Source organism: Mauremys reevesii, linkage group 4, assembly GCF_016161935.1.
Source record: "Mauremys reevesii isolate NIE-2019 linkage group 4, ASM1616193v1, whole genome shotgun sequence".
NCBI classification, from domain to species: domain Eukaryota; kingdom Metazoa; phylum Chordata; order Testudines; family Geoemydidae; genus Mauremys; species Mauremys reevesii.
The window spans coordinates 38,176,346-38,191,108 of NC_052626.1; the positions used below are offsets into that span (position 1 = coordinate 38,176,346).

Here is a 14,763-nt window from a genome sequence, read left to right on the forward strand (position 1 = left end):
TCTCTTGTCTTAAAATTAGATTTTAAGGTCTTTGGGGCAGGGTCTGTCTTCTTGTTCTGTTTGTACAGAATCTAACACAATGGGGTCCAGGTCCATGGCTCTTAAATGCGATGATGATGATAATAATAATTAATAATAAGATGAAAATTAGAAATTACATCCATTATGAATAAGAATCATTGCAATCAAGAAATTGATTAAAATTCTTTATAGATGCTCATAATAAGAGTGCAATTTGTTAACAATTGCATTATTGTTGTCATTTTTAGCTGTTAATAACAATTATTTTTACACTGAGTAGTTTAATGACACATACACAGATATTTATATAAATCCTGGAGGTTACAACATGTGCAGGGAATTTTAGTGTTTCAGACTTCAGAATAGGGTTGAAAGCATTTATCAAACTTTTATAATGCTTCTTTTTTCTTGTGTTCTATTCTTCAGAGTACCCGAGTAGCCTTGGACCATCTAGAGTCTGTTCCTGAGAAACTGAGCCTTTTGGAAGATTTCAAAGATTTTGGAGTGAGAACGTTTTCATTGTCTCTCAGTATTTCTGAATTGTTGAGAATAATTGACAACTTCCTGATGTGCAAAGAAAAATCTATTACCTAAAAGACATACAATGAAATCTAAACTACAGTATTCCAATTTTAACTCATATAGTAATAGTGGAGTTTATTTCCTACTCTTGGGGAATTAGTTGAAAATCATGGAATTAGTTTAACTTTATACTGGTAAGGAAATACTGGAATAAGAATAGATTTAAAAATTTTATTAAAGCTAATGCTAAAAATAATTATATAATACATAGGTTGGGAAAAGAGTGTCTGTACATCTGGGTATAGTGCTTAGATTATCCACAAATATAAAGTTAGTTTTTAAAAGTCATATGACTACATTATAAAACTTTCAGTTTAGGCAAGCCAAGATAATTGAGTAAACTATTTCAAGTACTATTGCTATAGACTTTACTGACTTGTTCAAAATATGTTGATGTGGTGCCTTTTTTTATTAGTGATTATAACTTCTGCATCAATAATTAGAAAGAGGCAGGTTATTGTTTGATTTTTATATAGACAATACATCCTGCAGTTCTCCTAGCAGTGCTATCCACGATGAGGACTGCTGAGTGCCTCTGGTTTCACAGCCCAGGTCATTTATTGATAAGCCTGTGAAAACTACATAATGAACATGAAAGCTGTTTGAGTGTCAAGTTCATTCATTATGTTAGGTAGATACATCCTCATATATTGAGGGGGAAAATCAAGCACAAAGTTCAGTATGCCAAATTGATAAACACTGTCAGATCACCTTGAACATCAAATGCTATCATTACTTTCTATGAATGTACACTCTAATGTTTAGGAGTGCAACTCTTACATGTAAAGTGCTTTCTTGGAAGTCTACAATATGTGCTGCAGATCTCCCACATTCTGTTTGATAGTACCAAGGTTCAAGAATGACTTAGGTCACAAGGCCCCAGTTCAGCAAAGGACTTAAGCATGTGCGTAAGTTCCATAGAAGCTGATGAGCTTTGCAAAATCAGGTCCCAGTAGAATGAATGTAATGGTCTGAGTCTCATCCTGAGACTGTCTGCAGCTTTGTGCTATTGGTTTTTCCTGCTTAGTGGTGTATTAACAGAGAGATTGTTGTGCATGATGAAAGGAGATGCGTTAGTAATACAGAACAATGCAATTTAATGGCCAAATCCTGTTTGCTGTACTCAGACAAGTAGTCCCACTGATTTTAACAAGACTACTCTTGTGAGAGAGGTAAGCAGAATTTCACTTTACTTTATGTACTTCACTTCACTTTTTATCTCAGACAAAACATTTCCTAAAGCACTTTACAGAGTTAAATTGTAGCACAAAAGGGAGAGAGAAGAGAGTTTAGAAATTATATTTGAAGGTTGAAGAGCAATTGATAATTGATTAGCTGTAGCGATACGGAAAGGCTGAGTGGGGTTGTAATGCATACATGCTAACCTGCCATACAACTTGGGTTATAAATTCTTTGGCATGCACAGCCCTTGCCATCATCTTTTGCATGTGAAGCACTACACACCTTTATGTCTCTGTAGGAATAATAATGGGTCAAATCATAAAGTCCTCCTTCAGATTTTACTTAATTACTTGATGATTTCAATAAGAATTTTGCTTGTGTAACGACTTTAGCATTTCAACAAATAACAACAACAATAATACAGTTAGCTCTTACTTAACCATCATCAGTAATAATTCACTTTAAACACTGCAATTAAATTCATTCATCCCAGTTTTTTAAATATCTTCCTAACAGATCCAGAGAAATGAGTGGAAATAGCTGAGGTTTGCAGTAAATCTGCTTGTATAGTTTCTATACTTGGTTTCTCACCTAATACCTACGAAAGTGTGTTTTTTTCACAGCATAGCTATCAAATAAAGATATATGGTTGTCTTGACTCATGGGGACATATTGACAGTGTTAGGAGAGAGCCTGTCAAGGCTGGTAAGCCTACAATTAGATCTTTTGGGGCTTAATGGCTAAATTGCTGTGCTGTAATTCTTTTACATTCATGAGAGCCACACAAAATTAGGAAATTCTATTCTGAAAACCTGTTGTTATTTTCTAAAGGAGAGTTGGGAACCCAATAGCTCAAACAATCTTTTAAATCAGAATTGTTTAAAACATCCATCAGTTAAAATGCATATTAATTTTCATTTATTTAATATATAGAATCTTTCATACTGAGAGATCCACAGGCACTGCACAAATTGTGTGTATGGGAGACAATGTGTTCTGGTCTTTAGAGCACAAGGCTGTGAGTTAGGAGACCTTGGGGCTGATTCAGACTTCATCTTGGTTTTATATCGGTGTATGTCCGTTGTCTTCAGTAGAGCTCTGATTAGAGCTGGATGAATAACTGATTTTTTTGGTTCATTGGCAGTTCCCCCTCCTGATGTGGAAAAGGGATTTGAACTTGGGTTTCATGCATTGCAGGAGAACACCCTAGCCACTGAACTATGGAATATTCTGGTCTTTCTTAGTCTCTCCTGTTGAAGTTCTTCCACTTTTGATGACTAATTAACTAGTCATTGGAGTAGGGACTTGAACTAGGGTCTGTCTGTATCTTAGAGGAGTGTCCTAACCACCAAGCTATAGAGTAATTCTCACATTTTTTCATTGGCCTAATGACTATTCATTGTCATTCATAGTAGCAATTCATAGTATTTAATAATTGGTTTATAAAAAGTGGAACACCTTCGGAGGGAGGGAGGGAGAGACCCACACCAGAATATCCCAGCCTAATGGTTAGGACTGTCTCTTGCAACATGGGGCTACACTAGTTAAAATCCCTTCTCCACATTAGGTGGAGGGGGGAATTGAACCTGGGGCCACATCCCACGTGATTGTACTAACCACTGGGCTAAAAATTGTGAAGAAGCGCACCAGTAACACCACAACCACCACCTCCTCTGGTAGTTTTGTGAATGGCACCTTACATCCCAAAAATATTTGGCAAATTCAAATCAAATTTGCAAATAGTTTCGGTTCGACCCAAACTGTATTTTTTGGTGAATAAACTATTTGCTCTGAACATTTTGCTCTAGCTCTATTTCTGATATACCCTAGCATGAGTAAGATCAGCATCAGACTCCTGAGCGCTAATCCTGGCAATGTGATTTTGTGCAAGAAACTGCACCTCTCTGTGCCTCACTTCCCTTTTCTGTTAAGTGGAGCTGACGATACCTATCTCACAGAGGAGTTGGAGTGGTTGGGCAGTTAATATTTGTAAAGCACTGTGAGATTCCCAAAGGGAAAGCATTCATTCCGATTGTTGTTTCTGATATTTACTCACATCAGCACTTACATTTACTCACAGTGTTGGGCTGGGGGCGCAAACCCTTCCGCACAAAAGGTGGAGAGGAAAATTTTAGGAAGAGTCACGAGGGCAGACTTTTCAGACAGGTGAAATAAGTTGGGTAATATCCACATAGAACAGACAGGACCTCCATTTTTAAGGTCTTTTCTGAAGAGCTTCTACCCAGTAAACTTGGTGGAACTCATATGGTCTAGGGAAAATTAGGGTGTTTTTTTTTTTTTTAAGTATAGATGTGCGCTGAAAAGTGACATTATAAAAATGGCTTTGTGGGATTCTATGTATGTTGTTTCTCAGTGACTTCATAACAAATTTACCAAGTTTACAAATCGGATAGTTTTTTTTGTAACTGCCAGTTTTGCAAATTAAACTGGGGTCTGAATGTGAAATTGAGTTCCTTCTGACTCGTATAATCATCATCATCAGTACTGAAGGTTCTGAGACTGGAACTTAGTTAATAAATCTTTTGATGAAATGTGTGCCTGATTAGACCCTAGCTTACTCTTCAGTAGCTGTGTTGACTCTGCAAATCCACCTATGAGTAAAGGTGGGAAAAAACGTTGCTTTTTTCAGTCAAATATGTGGAGAAAAGATGATCTTGTGGTGAAATCACTGAATAAGGATTCAAAAGATCTGATTTCACTCCATGCTCTGTGTGACGGGGCGGGACAGCCCCGCACTGGTACAGCGGGGGTTAACCCTTCTTTGCTAGCAGAGGAAGCCACGCCCAGGAAGCTCTGCTGGGCGTGCTCCAACTGGCAGACCAGTATAAAAGCCTGCAGGTCTGCTCAGTCGGGGCTGACCACCGGGGGAGAAGGACGCAGACCGTCAGCTCCTGCCGAAGGAGAGCCAGCGCGCCTGGACCGGGGCGTCAGCCGAGCAGAGGCCGTACCGGAGACCCCGGGGACGGAGGGGGACGCCTGCCGGGAGGGACCTACGGGGGAACCGCTCCCACAACGCCGACGTCCGGCTAGACAGGGCAGGAAGTGACCCAGGGGACTGTCGAGACTGACAGCCTTAAAGCTGCAGCACCGCTCAGCGTGTTGCGGGCGGATCCCCGCCGAGCGGGGGGGGAGCAAGGAGAGCTTGCCACAATCAGGGCCCTGGGTCGGGGCTCGGCAGAGAGGGCGGGCCCGAGTCCCCCTACCCCACCCCTTGAATCCCGCTCCGGAGGGGGGTGTCTATGGACCTTAGCCACTAGGCCGTGCTACCCCGCTCCCAAAGGGTGTCTATGGAATTTGGCCGCTAGGCCGTGCTACCCCGCTCCGAAGGGGTGTCTGTGGACTTTGGCCGCTAGGCCGTGCTACCCTGCTCCGAAGAGAGGGGTTGTTGGACTCCGGCCACTAGGCCGTGCTACCCCGCTCCGAAGGGGTGTCTGTGGACTTTGGCCACTAGGCCGTGCTACCCCGCTCCGGAGAGGGGGGTTGTTGGACTCCGGCCACTAGGCCGTGCTACCACGCTCCGAAGGGGTGTCTGTGGACTTTGGCCGCTAGGCCGTGCTACCCCGCTCCGAAGGGGTGTCTAGGGACTTTGGGCCGCTCGGCCGTGCTACCCCGCTCCGAAGGGGGGGGGCTGCTGGCCTCCGGCCGCTAGGCCGTGCTACCCCGCTCCGAGAGGGGGTGTTTACGTGAACTCTGGCCAGTAGGCCGTAACACGCCGGTTACCAGGGGCAGACCGAAGAACAAGGGAGTTGCGCGGCGCTAGGCCCCAGCTCGCCCCTGCCACCAGGGGGTGCTGAGGTACCAGACCCGTCACAACTGGCACCTGACCAGGGACTGATCCGGGCCTGAGATAAGGTCCCAGACACCCAAATGGACCCCGAGAAACTTTTGAAGTGGCTGCTGGAAAATCAACAGCAGCAGCTGGCGCAACAGCAGCAGCAGCAAACTTAGCTGCTCCAGCAGCTGGCAGCCCAGCAGCAGACACAAGCCGCACAGCGACAGGAACAGCAGCAGCAGCTGATCCGGGAGCTGACAACCCAGCAGCAGGCGAACCAGGAGCGGCTGGTTCAACAGATGGCGACACTAATCGGATCGGCACCGAGTACGCCTCTAGGGGCCATCAGGGGCAACCCCGGCGAGGGTCTCGGAGGATTATCCGTACGCCTAGCTAAGATGGGGCCGGGGGACGACCCCGAGGCCTTCCTCGTGACCTTTGAACGAGTCGCGACCGCCGTACAGTGGCCCCTCACCCATTGGGCCACGATACTGGTACCCTACCTGACGGGCCCAGCTCAAGCGGCGTACCGTAACCTGGACCCCCAAGATGCACTTTACTACACGAAGGTCAAGGCCGCCATCTTGGACGAAGTCGGCATCAGCCCTGAGACTTACCGCCAGCGACTCCGCCGGGAACGATATACGCTAGGGGCCAGGCCACGGGCCGTGGCCCAGCGAATCCGGGACCTCTGTTGGAGGTGGTTGGAGCCGGAAGGGCAGACGGGCGTTCAAGTGGCGGAGATGGTAGCCTTAGAGCAGTTCCTGCAAGCCCTGCTGCCGGGAGGGAAGGAATGGGTGCAGCGCCACCGCCCCAGAACCCTCGCGGGTGCGACTTCCCTAATGGAGGACTACCAGGCCGCAGAGGGGGAATTGAAGGCCAACCCCAAGGGGGGAGAGCCCGGTGAACGGAGCCCAGGGCAGGCCCGGGGGGCACGTAAGGGGGACGGGGGAGATCCTCGCCGGCATGTCCAGCCCCTCGGAATACCAGTAACCCAGGGCCCTCGGGCGACACCCCGAGGAGATATCCCGAGACGACAGGAAGAGGCACCAGCGAGGCAGGGCAGCCCCCGCCACAACCCTATCGAAGAAGGGAGACGGGACCGCTGCTACGAGTGCGGTCAGGTAGGGCACTTCAGGAGGGATTGCCCATACATGGATTGCAATTATGGGCTGGTGTGGATGGCGGGTCACCGGGCCCGGGCCTGGGAGCCGGGGAAAATAGTTCTGCCGGTAAAGGTGGATGGGACGTTTGCCTGGGCCTTAGTTGACTCCGGGTGTAGCCAGACGGTTATTCGGGAGGGGCTGATTAAGACCACTGGCCCCGCCGGGGCCCCCATCCGGCTACAGTGCATCCATGGGGATGTGAAGCCTTACCCCACTGTCTGGGTACAGCTAGAGGCGGCCCAGCACCGGGCGCGGTGTCTAGTGGGGGTGGCCCCTAAGTTGGCTTACCCCGTGGTCTTAGGGCGTGACTGGCCAGGCTTCACAAACCTCTTAAGGGAAGGGGCTACGCCGCCCGGGAGGAGAACTGGGGAACGGGCTAGACGACCGGGACTATTAGGCCAGCCAACGGCCGAGGACCCCCTAGAGGGGCCCTCGGGGGGCCCCGGGAGAGGGGTAAGGAGCCAAGTCCCGACCGAAGCGCCGGCAAGCGAGGGCCAGGGCTGGCTAGAGGTGGACACCGACTTCCTCGAGGAGCAACGAGGGGATACCACTCTCAGCCGGGCATGGGAACAGGCGACTAGCCCACCAGGGGAGGAAGACCCGCCCCACCGCCAGCCACAAGGGCCCCGATTTGAGATCCATCGGGACTTACTCTACCGGGTGGTACCAGAACCACAGACAAAGGAAGAACTACGCCAGCTGTTGGTCCCGCGGCGGTTCCGACGGGATTTGCTTCATCTGGCACATTCGGTGCCATGGGCCGGACACCTAGGGAGGGAGAAGACGTTACAAAGGGTGGCCCAGAGGTTTTTTTGGCCGGGCATCCATGCGGAGGTACGAGATTATTGCGCCTCCTGCCCCGAATGCCAGAGAGCCGGTCCAAAAGGTGCACCAAGGGCCCCCCTCGTACCCTTGCCGGTGGTGGGGATGCCTTTTGACCGGATAGGCCTGGACCTCGTGGGACCCCTAGAGAAGAGCGGCACAGGCCATAAGTATATTATGGTGGTGGTCGATTATGCCACGCGCTATCCCGAAGCGGTGCCACTGAGGTCCACCACAGCACCGGTCATTGCTAGCGAGCTATTGCAGATCTTCGCTCGGGTGGGTATCCCGAGGGAAATACTAACTGACCAAGGAACGAATGTGACCTCTAGATTGATGGCGGAGCTGTGCAGGCTGCTGAACATCCGGGCGCTAAAGACCTCGGTCTACCACCCCCAGACGGATGGCTTGGTCGAGCGATTCAACGGCACTTTGAAGGCCATGCTGAGGAAGTTTGTAGAGGACGACCCACGGCACTGGGATAAACTACTCCCCGCACTCCTCTTCGCGGTGCGAGAAGTACCCCAGGCTTCCACCGGGTTCTCCCCGTTTGAGCTCCTTTACGGGAGGAAGCCTAGGGGTATCCTCGATCTCCTAAGGGAAACCTGGGAAGAGCAGGAGACCCGCGTTCGAGGGTCAGTGCAGTATATCATCCACCTGCGGGAACGCCTTCGGGAGCTGGGGACCTTGGCCCAAGAAAATCTGATTAGAGCCCAGCGGACCCAGGAGGCTCATTATAACAAGGGGGCCAAGGTGCGAACTTTCGGGCCAGGGGATAGGGTCCTCTTGCTGCTCCCTTCCTCAGAGTCCAAGCTGCTGGCCAAGTGGCAGGGCCCCTTTGAAGTGGTCAGGCGGATTGGGCCGGTCGACTATGAGGTACGGTTGTCCGGGCGAAGGAGTGATACCCAGGTCTACCACGTGAACCTCCTTAAGGCCTGGAGGGACCGAGAAGGCCTGATGATAGCCCCATACCCGCCAGAACCGGAGTTGGGGCCGCTGGCGGGAGAACCCAAGGCAGCCGGGACAGCGGACATAGGCCACGAGCTTACCCCAGCCCAGCAGGACCAGGTAGGACGACTGGTGGCGGCGTTCCCCGTGGTTTTGTCGGCGCGACCCGGACGAACCACGTTAGCAAACCACCACATTGCTACCCTTCCAGGGCACAAAGTGCGGGACACACACCGCCCGCTCCCCAGGAAGATGTGGGAGACAGTGAGGGAGGAGCTCAGGCTGATGCTAGCCTTAGGGGTGGTTGAAGAATCGCGGAGTGAATGGCGGAGCCCCATAGTGTTGGTCCCCAAGCCAGACAGGACGGTTAGGTTTTGCATTGACTTCCGCAAGGTAAACGCAATTTCACGTTTTGACGCCTATCCCATGCCCCGGGTGGACGAGCTGCTGGAGCGGCTGGGAAAAGCCGAGTTCATCTGCACCCTGGACTTGACGAAGGGATATTGGCAGATCCCGTTGACACCGGCCTCACGAGAAAAGACAGCATTTCCAACGCCGTTCGGACTCTACCAATTTACTATGATGCCGTTCGGATTGCACGGGGCCGCGGCTACCTTCCAGCGACTCATGAACCAGGTGCTGAGCGCCCACAACGAATACGCCGCGGCGTACATCGATGACATTGTCATCTACAGTATCACTTGGGAGGAACATCTGCAACACCTGACCGAAGTTCTGCGGGCATTGGGCGAAGCCGGCCTCACCGCGAACCCGGCGAAATGTCACCTGGGCCAGAGGGAGGTGACTTACCTGGGCTACACGGTTGGCCGGGGGAAGATCCGCCCCCTCGTAGACAAGGTAGAAGCTCTAAGGACGTACCCTACACCCACGACCAAGAGGCAAGTCCGGCAGTTCTTGGGGCTGGCCGGGTACTATCGGCGGTTTGTGCCTAACTTCGCCACACTTGCTGCCCCCCTGACAGAGTTGACACGCAGTTCGCAACCCCAGAAGGTACGCTGGACGGAAGGCTGCGAAAAAGCCTTTCACGCCCTGAGCGAACAATTAACACGGGAACCGGTACTAGTCCAACCGGACTTTTCAAATACCTTTATCCTACAGACGGATGCCTCTGAGGTGGGACTGGGGGCCGTACTGTCACAGGAGGTAGGGGAAGAAGAACATCCGGTCTTGTACCTTAGCCGCAAGCTGTTCCCCCGCGAAACCCGGTACTCCACCATAGAACACGAGGCCTTGGCAGTGAAGTGGGCGGTCGAAGCACTAAGGTACTATCTATTGGGGAACCCCTTCTCCTTAGTGACTGACCACGCACCCCTCCGATGGATCAATAGTATGAAGGAGACGAATAACCGGATCATGCGGTGGTACCTATCCCTCCAACCCTACGCCTTCCGTGTGTCACATCGTCCAGGCAAGGCTCATGGGAACGCGGACTTCTTCTCCCGAATCGGGGAGGAGGAGGGGGAGGAGGGAGTCAAGGGTCAGCCGGCCCCGACGGCTGTCTTAAGGGGGAGGGTGTGTGACGGGGCGGGACAGCCGCGCACTGGAACAGCGGGGGTTAACCCTTCTTTGCTAGCAGAGGAAGCCACGCCCAGGAAGCTCTGCTGGGCGTGCTCCAACTGGCAGACCAGTATAAAAGCCTGCAGGTCTGCTCAGTCGGGGCTGACCACCGGGGGAGAAGGACGCAGACTGTCAGCTCCTGCCGAAGGAGAGCCAGCGCGCCTGGACCGGGGCGTCAGCCGAGCAGAGGCCATACCAGAGACCCCGGGGACGGAGGGGGACGCCTGCCGGGAGGGACCTACGGGGGAACCGCTCCCACAACGCCGACGTCCGGCTAGACAGGGCAGGAAGTGACCCAGGAGACTGTCGAGACTGACAGCCTTAAAGCTGCAGCACCGCTCGGCATGTTGCGGGCGGATCCCCGCCGAGCCGGGGGGGAGCAAGAAGAGCTTGCCACAATCAGGGCCCTGAGTCGGGGCTCGGCGGAGAGGGCGGGCCCGAGTCCCCCTACCCTACCCCTTGAATCCTGCTCCAGAGGGGGGTGTCTATGGACCTTAGCCGCTAGGCCGTGCTACCCTGCTCCGAAGGGGTGTCTATGGACTTTGGCCGCTAGGCCGTGCTACCCCGCTCCGAAGGGGTGTCTATGGACTTTGGCCGCTAGGCCATGCTACCCCGCTCTGAAGGGGTGTCTGTGGACTTTGGCCGCTAGGCCGTGCTATCCTGCTCCGGAGAGGGGGGTTGTTGGACTCCGGCCACTAGGCCGTGCTACCCCGCTCCGAAGGGGTGTCTAGGGACTTTGGCCGCTCGGCCGTGCTACCCCGCTCCGAAGGGGGGGGGTTGCTGGACTCCGGCCGCTAGGCCGTGCTACCCCGCTCCGAGAGGGGGTGTTTACGTGAACTCTGGCCAGTAGGCCGTAACACGCCGGTTACCAGGGGCAGACCGAAGAACAAGGGAGTGGCGCGGCGCTAGGCCCCAGCTCGCCCCTGCCACCCGGGGGTGCTGAGGTACCAGACCCATCACACTCTGTCACAGACATCTTGTGTAATTGTGGGCAAGTCGTTGAATCTCTATGTGCTTCAGTTCCCCATTGGTAAAATGAGGACAGCACTACTTAATTTCTCCTTCCCTTTGTCTGCCTTGTCTGTTTAGATTTTAAGATATTTGGAACTGAGGCTGTCTCTTACTATGGATTTATAGAGCACCTAGCACAATAAGGCCACCAGCTTTGATGAGGCTGTATAGTCATGCAAATAATAAATAGTTATAATATCATAATTAAGGCTACGATTTAGTAATGGGTATTTTTAGTAAAAGTAAATGGACAGGTCATGGGTAATAAACAAAAATTCACGTCCTGTGACCTATCCATGACTTATACCTATGACTTAAATCTTAGCGGGGTGGGGGAAAGTGGCACTGCTTGGGGGGAAACCCTGTGGGGGGGCCCGGGGCCACCAAGCAGTGGCTGCTGTAGCTGCCTCCTGGGCCACCCACCCAGCGCTGCTCCAGCCACCCCAGGACCACTGCCAGGGGCTGCCAAGCAGCAGCTGCACCAGCCGCCCAGGACCGCTGTTCAGGCAATCCCCAAGGTCAGCCGCACTGGCTGCTGCTCGGGGCTGCCCAAACAGTGCCGGGTACATCTGGCCCTGGGGCTGCTACAGCAGTGGCTGGTGTGACTGGCTGCAGGGCGCCCAAGTGGCTGGCTGCAGAGCCACTCCAGAAGCAGCCATTGGGCTGTCCCCGAGGCCACCTGAGCAGCTGGCCCTGGGGTCAGCCACACTGGCTGCTGCAGAAGTCACAGAGGTCGCGGAAAGTCACAGAATCCATGACTTCTGTGACCTCCATGACAGACAGGAGCCCTAATCATAATAGATGGACTTTAATTCAATGAGAACTTTGGTTGAGTAAGGTCATGCATTTTTGTGTAGCCATTTTTCTGACCATAAATATCCACCCTTATTTCCCTGAGCCAACACGTCAAGAAAGAATAGTTACAAATACCAGATTTTTAAGAAAAAGCCTCACATATTTACTAAGTGCATTTTCCAAGACAGAGAAGTGCTCTCAAAGGGATATTTCTGCTGTACTACAACTTTATCAGATCCTACAAGCTAAGCAGTGTCAGTCCTGATTTGTATTTTTATGGAGACCACCAAAGAACACCAAAGTACCGTAGTAAATGGTGGTGGTGGGTCTGTATATGGTATTCTTCCTTCAAGTCAATCTGCTATGGATTGCAGATACATAATTTAGATCTGCAACTCAAGGTTCAGTTCATATCCAGACTTTTAGTTCCAGGCCTATCTCTAATACTGTATATCTGTATAACACTGTTTGAAAACTTGCCACTTGGTACAATTTGAAGTACAAATTTCAAATTTGAATTTGGCTGCATTTGGTCTCTTATGCTGGAAGTTTTTGATTATTTTATATAGGAAGACAAAATTATATTTATTAAATGTGAGTTCTGTCTTGTTTCCTAATTGGTATGCCATGTCGGTGGTGGCTGTCATTTAAATGCTTGAAAATTGTGCTTTTGTTGAATGTTTTCCTACATTAAGCCACAATAACTACCTGACTGCAGTATTATAGAGAGCTAGAATTTAATCCCTTTGCTGTGAAGGTAGGGTCTGATTTGAGGTTCTGTTAGTATTGCAGTTTGAAATGATACATTTGAAAATGATTCTTCCATACTATCGGGAAGAATAACTCTTCTAGATCCTGCTAAGTACAGCAGAGTCCTAGAATATTACAGCACACTTCCAGCTAGGGTGGGTGCAAGGATGTTTCACGCCCTAGGCAAAACTTCCACCTTGCGCCCCCCGACCCCTGAGCCCTGTGGCAGCCGTCCACCCTAAGGCGCCCCCCCGTCCCTCCCACAGCAGCTCCCCACCCCCGCCTTGAGGCACCCCCCTCGCCGACGGCAGCTCCCCCCGGCCCGGGGAGCCGTGCGGCAGCTCCCCGCCCCAGCTCACCTCTGCTCCGCCTCCTCCCCGAGCACGCCGTCGCCGCTCCACTTCTCCCACCTCCCAGGCTTGCGGCGCCAATCAGCTGTTTGGCGCCGCAAGCCTGGGAGGGAGAGAAGCAGAGCGGGGCAGCGTGCTCAGGGAAGGAGGTGGAGCAGAGGTGAGCTGGGGCGGGGAGCGGTTCCTCTGCATGCTGCGCCCCCCCTTACTTGCTACAGGTGGCCCTCCCCGTGCCCCCCGTCCCAGGTCCCTCCGCCTAAATGCTGACGACTGGGGCGGCCGAAGATCCGGCCGCCGCAGTCGCCGCCGAAGGACCCGAAATGCCACCCCCCAAATGCTAGCGCCCTAGGTGACCGCCTAGGTCACCTAATGGCTTGCACTGGCCCTGCTTCCAGCAAATTTCACTTTGCTGTAGGATGAACAAGTTAAGCGCTTCTGTGGCGTTGTACAGTCTACATGGTTTTATAAAAATATGGTAAAAAGCTACCACCTGAGCTGGAACAAGAGCTGTACCAGGGGAAAGAATTGTGCCCAGGCCTGGAAGGTGTCCAGTGTGAGAAAAAACTTACTGAAGCATCTCTGAGGGTGAGATTATCTGTATTCAGTTTGATTAGACATAGATTTGCGCGTTTTATTTTATTTTGCTTGGTGACTTACTTTGTTCTGTCTGTTACTACTTGGAACCACTTAAATCCTACATTCCGTATTTAATAAAATCACTTTTTACTTATTAATTAATTCAGAGTATGTATTAATACCTGGGGGAGCAAACAACTGTGCATATCTCTCTATCAGTGTTATAGAGGGAGAACAATTTATGAGTTTACCCTGTATAAGCTTTATACAGGGTAAAACGGATTTATTTGGGTTTAGGCCCCATGGGGAGTTGGGCATCTGAGTGCTAAAGACAAGCACACTTTTGTGAGCTGTTTTCAGGTAAACCTGCAGCTTTGGGGCAAGTAATTCAGACCCTGGGTCTTTGTTGGAGCAGACGGAAGTGTCTGGCTCAGCAAGACAGGGTGCTGGAGTCCTGAGCTGGCAGGGAAGACAGGAGCAGAGGTAGTCTTGGCACATCAGTTGGCAGCTCTCAGGGGGGTTTCTGTGATCCAACCCATCACAGCTTCAACACTGTTTTTCTCCTTCCAAGACTAATGTTAGTTGTCCCCCATATGTCAGTGGTAGAGTGGGGTTGGGCAAAAGGAGGCACTTTTCTGTGTAATTATGGTTCACAGCCTCTGTTGCACCCCACTACACTGACTCTTTTAGGTGGTGCATTGGCTACTTTATCACGTGTCTGTGTTGCATTTTTTTTTTCATTTCCAAGGCATTGTAAGATAGTACCTTCAGAACATCTTTCTTGTAACTTTACCTTAATACAAAAATGAACAATAAAACAGTAACATACCACATTGTACTTTACTTATTCGGGATCAGGGTAATATTCAAGGAATCTGACTAAAGATTATGACTTGCTGGCTGGGGAGCCCTCCTCCTCTGAATGCTCCAGAAAGGGTGACCACATTTCTAAATAACCTTCTCTTGTGTACATACTTGCTGTGGAAGTTTTTCCATTATAAGGACACTCCAAATTTTACTATACCACAATTCCCTAGAGGGAGAAGTCACATTTTTCCAATAATGTGCAATACAAAGTCTAACAATAAAAAATAAATTTATTTGTTGTTCCATTTAAAATGTAGGTCTTTACTGGAGCATTAAGTAAGCAGATCTGCGGATCTCTAGGAAGCTGCCATTTTGTCATGAA

General features: G+C 50.8%; 1 protein-coding gene across 10 annotated transcripts in view; it reads left to right on the plus strand.

Annotated features, from left to right (window-relative positions):
* The window catches only part of CEP128 (centrosomal protein 128), a 432,173-nt gene that overhangs the window by 382,513 nt on the left and 34,897 nt on the right, over nt 1-14,763 (plus strand). For 8 of the 10 annotated variants that reach the window (XR_005597581.1, XR_005597582.1, XM_039534734.1 and 5 more), the window contains one exon: nt 448-525. The exons of 1 other annotated variant lie outside the window; for it this stretch is intronic. Coding sequence is in view for 6 of the 9 variants with exons in the window: in XM_039534734.1 (XP_039390668.1) it covers nt 448-525 (78 nt within the window). In the remaining 3 variants the exon portion in view is untranslated. Of the gene's footprint in view, nt 1-447; nt 526-14,763 lie in introns of those variants that run through there. One more of the 10 variants, XR_005597583.1, reaches the window with a different exon arrangement.